General features: G+C 34.6%; 1 protein-coding gene across 1 annotated transcript in view; it reads left to right on the top strand.

Moving 5' to 3' along the window:
- LOC149158919 (uncharacterized) overlaps positions 1-6,887 on the top strand; it is a 95,529-nt gene extending 88,642 nt beyond the window's left edge. Inside the window, exons 6-7 of the mRNA XM_089434131.1 lie at positions 6,472-6,523; positions 6,644-6,887. Of these exons, the coding sequence (XP_089290257.1) occupies positions 6,472-6,523; positions 6,644-6,666 (75 nt within the window). The 3' untranslated portion in view covers positions 6,667-6,887. The remainder of the gene's footprint in view (positions 1-6,471; positions 6,524-6,643) is intronic.
- The last annotated feature ends 8,992 nt before the right edge of the window (positions 6,888-15,879 follow it).

Raw genomic sequence — 15,879 nt, 5'->3', positions numbered from 1 at the left:
TAAGGGAAAAGAAAATGTAGTAGCAGATGCTTTAAGCAAAAGACCTCGGATATTTTCTCTCATACCTATTAAAGTAAACTTAAGACAACGGGTACTGGAATATCTCATAAAAGATAGCTGGTATTTAAAGGTGAGATCTAGTCTTGAGGGTAAAAAGCCAAAAGAATCTAAATTTGAAGGATATGAACTAGAAAATGATGGAATCTTACGATTCCATGGAAGGATGTATATTCCTGATAATAAGGATCTTCGAGACACTATCCTTAGGGAAGCCCACAGAGCAGTATATTGTGCACATCCTGGAGTAAAGAAAATGTATTCGGATACTAAGAAACTCTTCTTCTGGTCAGGCATGAAACATGATATCGCCCAATTTGTTGCAAAATGTTTGGAATGTCAACAAGTAAAAGCAGATCATTGTCATCCAGCAGGTCTCTTGCAACCTCACGACATTCCTATGACCAAATGGGAGATTATTTCTATGGATTTTATCATTGGGCTACCTCTTACTTCTCAAAGCAGATCATTGTCATCCAGCAGGTCTCTTGCAACCTCACGACATTCCTATGACCAAATGGGAGATTATTTCTATGGATTTTATCATTGGGCTACCTCTTACTTCTCAAAGACACAATGCCATTCTGGTAGTAGTGGATAAGTTAACGAAAAGTGCACATTTCATTCCCGTAAGAGATATTTACGAAGTCGCTGATGTAGCTCGAGTATTCATAAATGAAATTATCAAATTTCATGGAGTACCTAAGAAGATTATATCCAATAGAGATTCACGATTCACTTCAAGATTCTGGACTTGCATGCAGTCAGCCTTAGGAACTCAACTAAATTTAAGAACTGCTTACCATCCTGAGACTGATGGGCAAATAGAAAAGGTAAATCAAGTAGTTGAAGACATGTTAAAAATGTATGTCATGGATCAGCAATCACACTAGGAAAAGTACTTACCCTTAGTCGAATTTGCATACAATAACAATTACCACAGCTCGATTGGAATGCCTCCATTTGAAGCATTATATGGCAGACCTTGCAGAATACAATTAAGTTGGGACAAGTTAGAAGATCGAGTGATGATAGGACCAGAATTAATCGAAAAAATGGAAGAGCAGGTAAGACAAATTAGACAACGATTAAAGAAGCACAGGATAGACAAAAAAGTTATGCTGATGCCCACAGAACTGATAGGAAGTATGAAGTAGGGGATCAAGTTTTCATCCGCATCAAACCAAATAAAAGTACTATTCAATTCGGAAAAGGGACAAAGTTGTCACCCCAATTTATTGGACCATTTAAAGTCCTGGAAAGAGTTGGACCTGTCGCCTATTGTCTTGCCCTGCCACCTCACCTGCATAAAATTCATAATGTATTTCATGTATCTGTATTAAGACATTATATAGCTGATCAATCTCATAACCTTCAATGGAAGGAATTGCAGGTATCGGACGAGGGAATCGTATCGGTCGAACCATTACATATACTGGAATGTAGGGTTCGACAGCTCAGGAATCGCCTGGTAAACCAAGTTAAAGTTCAATGGGACAAGTATAGTCCTGGATCAGCTACTTGGGAAGATACAGAAGACATATGTCAAAGATACCCAAATCTGTGTCAATTTTGAAGAACTTTAAGCTATGTTTAGTATATATTTACTTCACTGCAAATCAGAGACTCAGAACCATTTGAATGATTATATATAAACGTGAAATTTTGTGACGTAATCTATGTTTAAATTCTGCTGGTACATGGATACCAAAATGAAATATGTTATTGATCTTACTAAATTATAGTTGTCAAAGTAAAGTTTAAGGTAATTAAATGATTTTACTTCTGATAGAAATTAAGATATTATAAATATGTTTTATTTATACCTGTCAATATGATCGATGGAATAGAAATCAAGGAATAATTACATTGTAAATGAAAGTCAATGACATGAATAAAATATGGCAAAATATGTTATACTGTAGTTGACATATGTGAATTATACATAAGTTATTTTGAATATGCTAACGCACATTTTATAAATGCATGGATAAGTGTATGATTGCAGATAATAAACAGTTACCAAAATGACCACGTGATGACAGAACCTCAGAACAATTAAGGCTCAAAGAGATTCTATGATAGGGTATTAACCTTAATTCTACTGGGAGGGGTGGAGGTGTTGCCCACTGTCTATCCTCCGAACCCTGGAGTCATGGGAGGACTGTGCGAATCATGCTCCCCTAGACGTGTGATGATGACTGTCGGATGCCTACTGGGAATCAGGTCAGTATAACGGACGTTGTCACCTTAGAGTTTATGAATGGTTAGGTCACTAAAACTGACGCCATGGCATACTTCAGTAGAGGACGGATAGGATGGGAGCGGAAGAGATTAGGAAGGATAGGATGATTTTAGAATAGCTTGGGAACCTGGATAGGGCAAGGCATGACCATTAAAATCATAAACCTAAAAATATTCAAAAACACTAATTTTATAGTCTCCTTATATTAAATAAGAATTTTAACCTCGGTTTACAAACCTAAGAAGGATGTACTAATTTCTATCATAAGTAATCAAATAAGATTAAAAACTCTAACTTCGGGATGAAGTTTTTTGAAGGGGGAGTGTATGTAACAACCCATCTAAAAATATAAAGAACGCAAGCATAATAGCAGGTATACGATACATGCATATGATAGCTACATATGCAGGTGTCGCATACACCACACTAGTATTTTATACTAAATTGATTATAAGTGCTAAATACCATGACACTTCTTTGAATAGAGGTTCTACTCATTCATCAATATTGCTTAATGTATGGGTAGATCTTAAAAGAGGACTATATATATTATATATTCCAGATTATTGATAAAAATTATATTAAAAAACTTAATAAAATAAATTTTTAAAATATATATAAGAAATTAAATAAAAGGAGTTCTAACTTCTAAGTATAAAGTTATAATGTTATATTAAAAATATATATAACAAACATGGTGATATATATTAAACATAATGTTTATAATGTTTAAATGTAATATATATAATGTGATATATATAAAAATATTTACATTAAAAGAATATTTTAATAAAAATAGAATATGGATTCAAAACGTAAATCATATACATCCTCGACCTTAAAAGAGATAAAGGAGGAGCGTGTCATCAACAGGTTGAGCGGTGGGCTACAGATGGAAGAGCGGCCACTGCCAAACAAGAGAATAAAACCATAGGACATGGATTTGGGGAGGAACACAAAAACCAGAGGAAAGAATTGTGAAGGAGAAGGAAATCATCCACAGGAAGAGCTTGAGTGTTCTGAGGTTCTGGGCACGGGGGAACAGTCGGCTTCTGTTAAGAAGCTTACTGGATTGAGCAGCCAGGCTTTGCTCAATCTGGCTGGGTGGATACGGTCTTTCAGTAACTGACCAGCGCAGCTGGAGGCATCTTCAACTGCAGGAGTGCAGGTAAGTACCTCAACATTTTCGTTAATTGATTTTGTCAGGTTTCAGGAAAATGTTACAGGTTCATGATAAATCCCTTACTGTTTTTCTTTGCATCTATTTTTCGGTTCTTACATTGGGTAACATGAAGAGTTGTGGAGACACCTTCTAAGAAGGTAAAGTTGTCATTGATGAGCTAAGTGCTTTGGAGATCGATTGAGGGCATTGTTGAAGGTGAAGATTTTGTCAGGGCTGGTTGCAGAAGATATTGGGAGCCTTGAAGAACCGTTGAATCCATCTTGAAGAATTGAAGCAATGGGTTGGAGCCCTAGAGGATAGGAGTCCTCAAGAATACCAGGTTGGAGCCTGTACCAATGAGAAGGTTGGAGCCCTAGAGGTTGCTGCCTCATAGAGACAAGGTTGGAGACCTAGAGAAGATAGGGTTGGATCCCTAGAGATTGGAGCCTAGTGGACTGAAGATTGGTGTCTTCATCTAGGGTTGAAGCCCTAAGCAGTATTGTACCTAATTTATGGTAAAGAAGAGGATTGAAGTCCTTGTTATTTCTGATTAATAAAATCATTTATTCTATATTGTTGTTTTTGTGTTCTGATTATAAGTGATCTAAAAACTGGTAAAATAACAATTGTAAAAGAAATATTGATTCAGCCCCCTTCTCAGTGTTTCCAACAGGACAAACAAGACACATCAAATAATTTTCTTTCTTGACTTTAAATAACCTAAGAAGGATCTAGAATATATTGACTTAGACTTTGACTCAATATAAAAATTCTAGAGCACTCAATGGGTGCTTTGACCTAATGACCATTGACTTAAGCATGAAACCCGTGCTTTAATAAGTCAATTTGTTTTTACGGTAAAAATTTGTTTTCTTTCCTTTGACAAATACATAATATCATGACTCAAATACAATTATGAAGACTGACACTAGTTACATTCTTCAACAATAAATATCTTTCTTTATTACAATGAGTCCAAATGGGACTATGACACATGACCAATAATATTCTTTATCCTAGAAAGACCTAGAAGGACCTAGAAAACCTAAAAGCACGAAGAACATACTTTTGACTCAAACTTGAGTATGAAACCCATACTCCAAAATAAAATATAATTTATCTTTCTTTCTTTTTCTTTATTTACAAAGAATACACAATGTCATGATTACAATTAGGTCATTATGAAGACTGAACCTAGTTACAATTTTCAATAGAACTCATTGACTCAACTTAGTTCATCACAAAAAGGAGTCACTCAACTCGAGCAAGACTTGTTAGTTTTTGTAGCATCAGATGTGTTCTAGCCACGAAATTTTGTGGAGAGGCTAGAATACAGGAGATCTTCAAAACACAGAAATCGTTTCTAGAAATTCTGCCTAGAAATGACTTAATTAGATTATTAGCCAGTTTTTAAATATTTCCTAAGTCTAAACTTAGGGAATATGGTTAATTAATCATAATTAATTAAGTCGAGGCGTGAATCATCTAGAAACTTACATGGATCGAATTCAAGTTAATCCTAGCCATCGATTAAGATTTAATCTTGGTCGTTGAAGTCTCAACAGAGGATTATAAGAAGTCGATGGACACTTGGAGAATACACTTGAGCAGTTCGATTTCATGAGCAAATCGATTTATAGAGTAGTAGCAGTCAGTGGTCGGAGAAAGAGCTAGTGAGATCGAAGCAATGAGAGAGGGGCAGAGACAATGAAGCCAGAGGAAGATTTCCAGATCCGGTGATTGCGTTTGCAGAGAGGCAGAGGAGCCATAGAGAGGCTGATGCTAGGGAAATGCAGTAGCCTCTGGAGGCAAAGTCGATTTGCTGGGAGAGATTGACATTTTCAGTTCTAGAGGCCAAGAAGGAGTCCTAGAGTGTCGGAGAAGTGTATCTCCGGTTAGCAGAAGGTAGAACGACTTCATCATAGTTCAGTCCGAGGCAAGTCGTCTAGCCAACTACGTAGAGGCTGACGTAGAGTCTCAGAAGGCTTAAGTTCTGAAGGCAAGTTGTGCCGAGAGATTGCCTATGGGGTGAGAAAAATTCCTCTCCAGATTTTTGTCAGTATTTCTCTATAAGATTGCCAGTTTCAGCATCCAGTTGTATTCAAATTATTTCACTGTTGCTTAATATTAAAACTCTCAGTTGCTGCACCGGTTTTCCCAAGTTGGGTTTTTCTAGGGACGTTGGTCCAGAAAAACTATGTTATTTTATGTGTGTGTGCTAGCATTTCTTCTAGCGTTTATTCTTCTGCAATTTTATTTTTGTGGGTTGCAATGTGAGTTATTCAGTATTTGTTGTAGGAAACAATAAATAAATTGTTAAATTTAATTAACAATTAGGAGAATAATTTCCAATTGCTGCAATAGGATTCCGGTTGTGGAATTTTCACAAGACTCAGACAACTTTGTAAGATATGGTCAAATTTTGACAAAATCAGTGAGTTGGTAAAACCTTGACTAGATTTGGTAAAATTCAAACTTTTGTCAAGTTATTAAGTGGCTTGTTGACTGTCACTCTTTGGCTTGCTATGTACTTAAAATATCTAAACTCTATTATAAAGACATTATCATTGTTGTAAAACTCAACGAGTTCTCAAAATACTCATTGGATTAACTAAGATTTCAGCCGAAACTATCCAACTTTATTCACTGATTCAAAACTTGGTCGAACTCTAATATCTCGGCCAATTTTCCGGGACTTAAGCAGTACTCAGTAAGTATGAGAAAACTTGCAGAGTCTAACCCAAAAACTTGGCTAGGAAATGCTTTTGCGAAAAATTGAAAAAGTTAAGTTTATTTATTATTTGACATGTTTTTGCCTTGTTCTTCCAAGTCTGAGTCGTTTTTCTTTCGTTTGAGCTTTGCCAAGTGGTTCTCGATTATGAATCCAATGATTTTGTAAAAAGTAATATAGATATATAATTAGAGCTAGTGTTCTTTTCAAGTAAGTTTTTTCAAGATATGTGGAAAATATTTTTCAACTTTCCTGGAAAAATGTTTCATGTTCCAGGAATTCAATTCTGAAGCTGATGCTCTCGCAAATGCCGCTATTTATCTTTCAGGTATGCAATGATTGTGGCCAGCTCCTATGTTTTTTTTTCAAATTTTAACCATCCAATGAGTACAATCATTCTTTTGCCAAGATGCATTTGTCAATAGATTGCACTTTATTTGATATACAGATGGTGAATGGACTTCCAGCTAGGCTGATCCCAATAGAGGTTCCTCTAGAAAATGCAAGGATGCTTGACAAATCATAAGATGCAATATGCACTAAGACCAATTTTGGTCTATCGAACCTTTACAATTATATTAACTATTTTGATTTATCATGTTTTTTCTACGAGTGAATATCGCAGAAATGAAATTTGGCTGTCCTTTGATTATTATATGTTAAGAAGCAACGGAGTTTGTTTTTATTACAAATGTTTTGAACATTAGATCTAATGTCTTTGTATGCTGGGCACTCCAAGAGTGTTTTTCAACCTCTACTTCATCAACTCTCAAATTTTACGAGTCCTTTCTTATAACCTAACAGGAAAAAACTTTAAATCATTTCGAAGTTGAACACAAGTTTCAAAGCTATCACAGTACACAATTTGCATTCTTTTGAAACATGCTTGTCTTACAAAGTTTTTATTTTTTGGTTCCTTTAGTGGCACCAATGCAAACAAAGATTTAAGCACATGTGTAGTGGTTTAATAAGAAGCATCATTGGACTGTTGTCACAACAATTGTGGTCCTTCCATTAAGCCCTTGCTAGTCTAAGTCAAGAGCACAAACAACCTAATGACACAAAAAAAGTACAATGTGCATTTTTAATATCACTTCAAGGCAAGTCAGTTGAAAACTAAGATGTGGCAACTCGTTTAAAACATCAAATTAGTCAAATATTCAGTTTAAATGAATTGAAGTTAACTAACTCAGATGGCATGTTGATAAAGTGCTTATCGACAACTTTTTTAGCAAAGTCGTAGTTATTTTCTACTTTGAACGCAAAGCCTAAGATTCTAACAATTATAGTGTTAAAAATCGATAATGACCATCTGAAAATCATAGCAATCTTCAAGAATAACCAATCCCTCCGTAACAGCGTTACAGCCCTAATAGGTGAAGCTAGAATAAGATCCTATTCCCAAAAGGATTTGATGTCGGACATGGTGTTAAAAGAGATGGATGGTAGTCTCAAGCCCAATTGAATGCACAATAACAAAAGGCAGTAAATTTGATAATTAATGATCTATTACCAGGTAGATGATAAGAGCTACAGTTTATAGAGGCCCACTTGTTGGATGACTTCAATTTCTTTAGTGCAAGCTTGAAAATAATAGAGCCTTAAGCAAAACTGCTATATATTGCCTACATCATTCAAATCAAAATTGCCAATAACAATAAAAGGTCCAACTATATGAATATCTTCATGATGAACTGTTAAAAATATTAATTACACTGTTTATATTCTCTAAGCTCATGTCTACTTTGTGTCAAAATTTGATATGATTCATTTGGGGTAAGAAGAAAAGGCACTATTTATCATTTAGACTTTGTAAGGATTGTCCAAGAGAGACAAACATGAGCTAATCAGAAAAAGCTTCAGAGGTCTATTTAAACATTTTCTTGTTTTTATTAAAGGATCACTATAACGCACATAGTTACTGGTACATGTTATCTCACGCCAGTCATTGACATATCCAGTAGCTAGCTATATATGTATTTTACTCTAAGAGAAAGTTAAGACTTTAATGTCTAAAATAACAACATTATACCTATTATTTATATATCAAAACCAATATATGTACCAAAAAACTTGTAAGGTTGACCATCTTGCGTGGAAATATTTTGACAAGAGGTCATAAAACATGGTGAATTTTTTGTGGATATCAGCTACTAAATCTATATTCTTTACAATTGCTTTTTTTAGTCGATATCATCTTACAATTTTAATATTGTTTTTATTATCCTCCGCAAAACAAGTATGTGTGTGTAAAACAAAACTTGGATATGTCTCTTTTGTTGTCTTAGAATATATCATAAAATTCTCTCCTACTCTCCTTTGCTGGTAGGTAATATACTAAATTGCCATGGCATAAAACTATAAAGCAAGATGACGTACTGCATGAGAAATTTTCTTTTGAGGAAATAAACTATATGTAATTTGCTTGCAAGAGGACGTACTTGATGAGAATTTTCTTTATGTAATTTGCTTTAAAGTTTTAAACTATTAACATAAGTTTGCCTGAAGATGGTTCTTATAGCATGTTGAGTACAACTGCCAAATCTCACCTTCTTCAACATCTAATTATGTGCTATTGGATTCAATTTTCAATATTATTTTATGTGCTTGATTTGCAAATTAAAGATTTTGTAAAACACATGGAAATAAATAAAGTCGTTGAATTCCATCGAGCTTGGCAGCTTATAAAAACAGAATGAAGAATCTTGGTTTTACAAATATATGAACAGGTAGCAAATCCATCATCCGTAGTTTTGTAATATGTTGGATTACATACATAGTTGATTTGTTAGTGATTTGTTATATAACGTAATTTGTTATCATTTAAATTAAAAAAGTGACCAATCTCTATAGGCGTACGAGTAGTGAAGATGTAATTCACCATTACAAATCTTGAACTCACATAGCTGCTTTAGGTGACTATTAGAAACCATTATTGATCTAAAATATTTATGACCTTGTATTATTAAAAATGAATCATTTAACTCGTTATGTTTTTTAACATATTTGCATCAAAATTGAGTTATTTAATATGCTGAAAAGGTCGAGTATGTTGTTCGTTTCAGAGGAAACTTGCTTAATTATAGTAAGTAAAATCAAATTTGAAGATTGCATTAGTCACGTATGGCAAGATTTCTTACATTCAAGAAGTCGTTTCCTTTTGATGTTTAGGATTGGATTCCTTAGCTATGACATAATTCATAATATATGTTATAAACCGTTATCTAAATATTGCAATATCATTAATTTTAAGGTTTTTTTACATCTGTGTTTCCTTTTGGTGTTTAGGATCCCTTCACTATGACATGTTAGAGGTTTTAGAATATCTTAGAATATGCTCCCCAAATCGTAAAGGAGGTCAATCTTGTCTATCAATTTATTTATAAATTCCCATCATCATCTTTTTCTAGTAATGGAATTGCATGGTAATTTAAGGGTTAGGTGGTTGATCAATAATCATTTTAAAATTATTTTAAAATATTGTATTTGTCATGTTAGAAAAATCCTTCAAATGCCTTTGAGAATAGCAATAAACTTCTTTCTTTTTTCTTTTTCTAATGACGGAATAAGCTATGAAATGCAATAAAGTGATTAATGTTATATCCAATCTATGAATAAAGTAAATTCATATTATTTTCTCAACTAATTTATGTTTGTTTGATCTAATTTGAGGACTATTGAAGCATTTGTATGTTAGGGTTAAATTTCAAATTATGCAAATTCAAAATCACATTTTTGTTATAGTATTATTGTTACTAGTCTTAATGATTTAAAAAATCTATAATTTAATTATATATTTTCAAAAAATTGCATTGTCATATTCCTAAGGCATTCGATAAAGTGCTTTATAGTTTGATGGACCAAACAACACTTCATACATGTCTTACATATCATTGAGTTGAGTAAAAAAAAAGAAAAATATATTCCTTCGAATGACATAGTTATGTTATTCAAAAGTCACAAAGCACGAGTTGTATCAAAGAAACATGATTGTCGACAACTTAAAAGAACAAGAAACCATCATTGTAAGGATCATAATCTATAATGTGTCCATTGTTTATAGGAAAACATTCATCTACCCTATTCTTGTCCACACACATGAAACAAAGAAATATGTGTAAACATTGTCATTTGTCATTGTATATCACCAAAAAGTGCTTATAAGATGAAATTGAGTGATGCTTTATTTTGTAACTATTGAATAACTAGTAGTGAATCCCCAAAAGTTTGAAACTATGTAACACCATATTCTTGAGCCAATTGTAAGGTTATTTTGAGAACCATTAGTTCACAGTAATTGTTAGTTAGCTACCATATTGTTAAACACTATATTGTCTTTTGAGGATAGACAAGATTTCCTTCAAACCTCATTTTGGGAGATGCCCTTGAGAGGCACCATCAAAATTTGCCCAAGGATTGCCCTTATAACTCCTTTTGTCCCATGTATTTTTGGTTTTTCCTCAAACTGTGGATATGCATTGTATAATTAAAGATTGCATTACACATTTGAGGGGAAGAGTCTCATGTCCTTAAAATAGATTTTTGTTTCTAGTAAGTCATATTCCCCAAGCTATATCAATTGGAAGAGCTATGATCTTTGTATCATTGTTTAAGGGAATTTTGAGTTCTAAAATGGGCCTCCTGAGAAAAATGTACAACCAAAATAAACTTTATAAGAACCAATAGGATTCAAGATGATAATGTTAACTATGGGGGATGATTCACCATTTTTTGAGTGAAAAAATAAAAATTAAAAAATAATAAGACTATTTTTCTACTCGTATTTTCAACTTATCTTTGTATGGGTTTATTGAAATTTCGAGTGGAAACACTCGTTGGGTGCAAAATTTGATTCCTCATCCAAGGAGTACCCATGTTGCATACTTTCGATCGACCTTGCTACACGAAAAATAAAAAACATGATTGCAATAATGTTTTTCATGTATTTCTCATTTTTCATGTAGCTAGGTCCATCGAAAGTATGCAACATGGGTACTCTTTAGATGAGGAATCAAATTCTTCATCCACTGAGTGTTTCCACTCGAAATTTCAGCAAACCCATATGGAGATAAGTTGAAAAATTAGGTTTTCTTTTTTTCCTCTAAAATGTGATTGTGTAATCTAATCTTATTTATGTCAACCATGGGGATGATTCACCATTTTTCGAGGAAAAATAATAAAACTATTTTTTCAACTTATCTCCCTAAGGTTTTATTCAAATTTCGAGTGAGAATATTCTTTGGATGCAAAATTTAATTCTTTGTCCAAGGAGTACTTGTGTTGCATACTTTTGATAGACCATGCTACACGAAAAATGAAAAAATGTGATTCTGTTGGATGCAAAATTTGATTCCTCATCCAAAGAGTATCCATGTTGCATACTTTCAATGGACCCTACTACACGAAAAATGAGAAATACATGAAAAAACGTGATTGCAATCACGTTTTTTCATGTATGTCTCATTTTTCGTTTAGTAGGGTCCATCGAAAGTATGCAAAATGGGTACTCTTTGGATGAGGAATCAAATTTTGCATCCAACGAGTGTTTCCACTCGAAATTTTAGTAAACCCGTATGGAGATAAGTTGAAAAAATAGTTTTTTTCTTTTTTCCCTTTAAAATGTGATGACGTAATATAATATTATTTCCTTAAGAGGCCCATTATAGACCTCAAAATTCCCCTAATGGAAGCTTCTTCAATACTTCCTCCTTTCTACACAATCCTTAACTCTTTCATGCTTCCAACTTCTTTCCAAGCCCCTTTGGAAAATGAACAAGTGAAATGTGATTTGTTGCTTCATTTGCTTGTTAACAGAGACTACACTAACCCTGGTATAAAAATTATTTTCCTACAGGACCTCCCAAGTAGGAGCCTTGTTATTTAAGGTGAAACACATGAAAATTTTATTTTTAGAGGGACACCTTAGCTCCCATATGATTTTCCACCATCATACTATTTTCCCACCAACCCTTATTCAACAAAGGCTATATATCTTGGTTTAGGCACATGTCTTAGAAGGATTAAGAGACCATAATAGTTGGTCATCTTCTTCCCCTATTATGACATATTTATCTTTCTAAGTATTTGTGTATGACTTCCAAACATTCACAAGATTTTATCCCAACACAACCTTCTCCTAGGTGAGTCATTTTTGTTGCCAATTTGTAGACCTCTTCGAGTTCACAAATTGTCTTAGTAAAATAATATTTGTTTTGAAAGCTCTTATATCACTAGAGGGAGTAATATATGGAGACCTTTGCTATATATCCAAGGATCAAGCCCAATCTAGACTTTATCTCCTCTATCCACCTTCCAAATAAGCAAGTTACCAACCAATTGGAAAGTTGAGTTCATAGTGTTCCAAATGATTGATGGATTGTGAACTTGTTTTACCAAGTGCCTAATATTTTTCCATTGTGTCTGGCTTTTATTATGTGGGTCGTAGATCTTTTCCTTATACCAGTCACTATACATTTTTGGTACCTAGAGTCTTGGAGAAGAATATATTGTTTAAGTCATCTTCCATTTGCTTCGAACTACCATTTTGTCCAAGATGCTAGCGCAAGACCTTTCTTTTGTGATCTCCCGACTAGATGAATTTGTAACACAATTTCCTAATTTTCTCAAATATATCTGTTAGGACCCAAGCTAATGAAATCCAATATACTAGTATGGCTTTCAATACTGCTTTAATAAGTACCAATTTGCGTACTTTTATGAGACATCAATTGCACCAATGGTGTACCTTTTTTTCTTCTATTTTGGCATTTCTAGTCACCTTTCTTTTTTGCTATTTTGGATCCAAGTGGAAGCACAAAACTTTAATCCTTTATCCATATCAATCAATGGATAAGGAAATAATTGGGAAAAATATGTCTACTTGGGCTCTAAAATGTCCCACATGGAAAGAGTGGATTTATCAAGATTTATTATCATGCAAGTAGTTTTACAAAATATGTCTTAACATAGTTTTGAACTTCTCATTACCCTCCTAAAAACTTTACAAATTATAATATCATCCACAAATAAGAGATGTGTAATATTGAATGCAGGACTAATTTAAATCCCTTTAAAGTTGCCATTTTTTAATTCATCTTTTAATAATTTACTTAATTCAATATTTGTAGATACAATGGCATTATGATATTACTTGAAACTTTTGAAAAGATGTTGGGTTGTCCTCTATTGGGTCAAAGTAAGGAAGGTAGTATTATAAGCCTTATGCAATTTCCCTATGTTTATAGTGGTCTCCACCACCCTTCTTAAGTCTAATTTAATGAATTCATTGCATCCTACAAAAAATTCCATAGGTAGTCTATTTAGTCTTGGAATTGTATACCTTTTTGAAACTTTGTAACATTTGGAGCAATTTGTCTTTCCCAACTTCTTGCATCAACTCTAAGTTGTCTTTATTGTATGCATATCAATGGAAGAATTTGGAATTTTTATCAACTGCATGTAGCCAAATGGCCTTACTCTTGATTCTCCATTTCTTCTATCTTGATAAAAAATTCCAGCTGATGAGTCTTAATTAGGTATCTAAATCCTTCATTATTATAAAGGGCCTCCAAACCTACTTCAACTTCTTCTAGAAGCCTTTCATTGTTTGTGTTTTTTCATTTTTCCTTGTCTGATTGGCTTGCTACATTTTTTGCTTCTTTTAGGCTTTGTTGAAATTCATCATTATAGGGCTTTCAAACATCCTTATCATTTTTATAAACTCTCCCTTGTTCAGCCATTCGAAATTCAGATTGAATAGGCTAGATGTTTTTTCTATGTAAAAACCACTTCTAATGCATTAGTATTATGGTTTGAGACCCCTCCCAAGCTACCCATTATCTCACAAAAATAACTTCATCTAGAAATGCTTCAGATATTAGAAAGCAATGAGGCATCTTGGCTATTATATCTTCCTCTATTCTCTTATTTCTCTAGGTGGGAGTTAGTTTCATTGTCTTGTTGTCCAGAAAGCTCACAAGTTCCAACATTCTTGTATGATAACTAGAGAGATAATCCATGTGCACATCTAGTCCTTAGATTTTTGAAGCTCCTAATGTAAAGTTTAGGTCTCCCCCATATTTAAAGAAAATAAGACTACCCTAAAACTCGTGGGAAAGGCCTAGGAGTTAGATAGGGTAAATGCACACCTCTACTACCTTGTTATATGACCATCAAATCTCCCAATGTCATTAATATAATTAAACTCTCACCCATCGTAAATTTGAATAGTTCCTGAATTAACTTTCTTCATTTGTCATTGTCTCTTGGAGGCTAATGGAGGATTTTAAAGTCACTATAAGCCTATTGAAGTGGTCAATTTATTTAAGGAATTGGCCAGTCATGGACAATTAAGGGTAGGGAAGATCATTTAAGACCCTCACAAAGGTTAAGATTCTCTGATAGTCCCATTTAGAGATAATTGTTTTGCACTTCCAACCTCTAATGATGCTTGTTTTTGTGAATTGGACATATAATATGTTCTCCCTCTTCAGTTTGGCTTATGGTTTTTTTCATGAAGGAAGCCTAACCCCCCTTTCCATCTTCCTTATGATGTTAAGTATTCCTTTGCTTCTGGGTCGAAGGTTCTATTTGGATGATTCTAGATGAGAAGATTATAGGGTGATGGGGTTGGCCTCAAATTCCAATTTAGTGTTTTAATAAGTTCTCATTTGGTCTTCTTCTTCTACCAAAGAATTATTATGGTGGAAATATTGTTTTGATGTCAAAGACAGGGGGAGACTACAAATTCCCAAGATAAATATTGCAAAATGAAGATTGTTGGAAATATTGTTTGGATACCCAGTGCTTTTGGTGCTCGATTTGGATTGATCAGATGCTCAAAAATTTGCTCAAAATTCAAAGTTGTCGGATCGGTGTGGAACCTGAACAACCACGTAGTTCTCTTCGTTCTAACTCCAGCGCAACTCGTTTCGCATGAAATGGACTCTGTCCCATAAATGCATTTTGTTTGTTTTCTCAAATAGGCAAATTTGGCGAAAAAAATGCAACACTACGCAGTCAGAAAATGCAACACTACGCAGTCAGCAGTCCGTACTACTGATGTGGCAGGTTGACTGGGATGCCTATGTGGCAAGGTGACTGTGCATATGATTGGGCTCCTCCGTCGAATCACGTGGTGACAAGTGGCATCCATTTATTAGTGTGATATGGCACATTTTGATTGGGTTTTGGGTGGCCAATCATAGGTTGCCACGTGGCACTGCTAGGGGCCGCCACGTGACAGTCCGAGGGGCACCAAAATTGTGTTGAGGCCTGAGCAACATTGGGCAAGGTCGAACCCGTGACCTCTAAGTCTCAAATACAAGCCTTTACCAACACGCCATCCATTTAGTTCTTAACAATTATGGCCTTCGGCATACATTTATTATGTATTGGTTTTAGTGTTGGGGGTGGGGGTCGAGGTCTAGCCCCAACCCTGGTCACTGCACCCTAGTGGGCTAGGGGCGCGACCAAGGGCGGGCTAGCCCCGTGCAACACCCCCCCCCCCCCACTTAACCATCGCATTTAATGTAACCACCACCATGTGAACGGTGATAACCCGCGGAGTTTGGTAACCGTAAGCCACAACAGTTAATGCCAACTGTCACCCTTTGAACAAGCGGAATCGTCCTGGGAGTTAACAAATAATGGTTTTGTGTGGAGATTTGGGTGGGGGCGGAAGTT

This window comes from Pinus tabuliformis, chromosome 5_2 (assembly GCF_031772625.1).
Source record: "Pinus tabuliformis cultivar Carrire ecotype Pingquan chromosome 5_2, CPIR1, whole genome shotgun sequence".
NCBI lineage: Eukaryota > Viridiplantae > Streptophyta > Pinopsida > Pinales > Pinaceae > Pinus > Pinus tabuliformis.
Note: the sequence above shows the minus strand (reverse complement) of the source record. Positions and strands in the feature narration are given on the sequence as shown.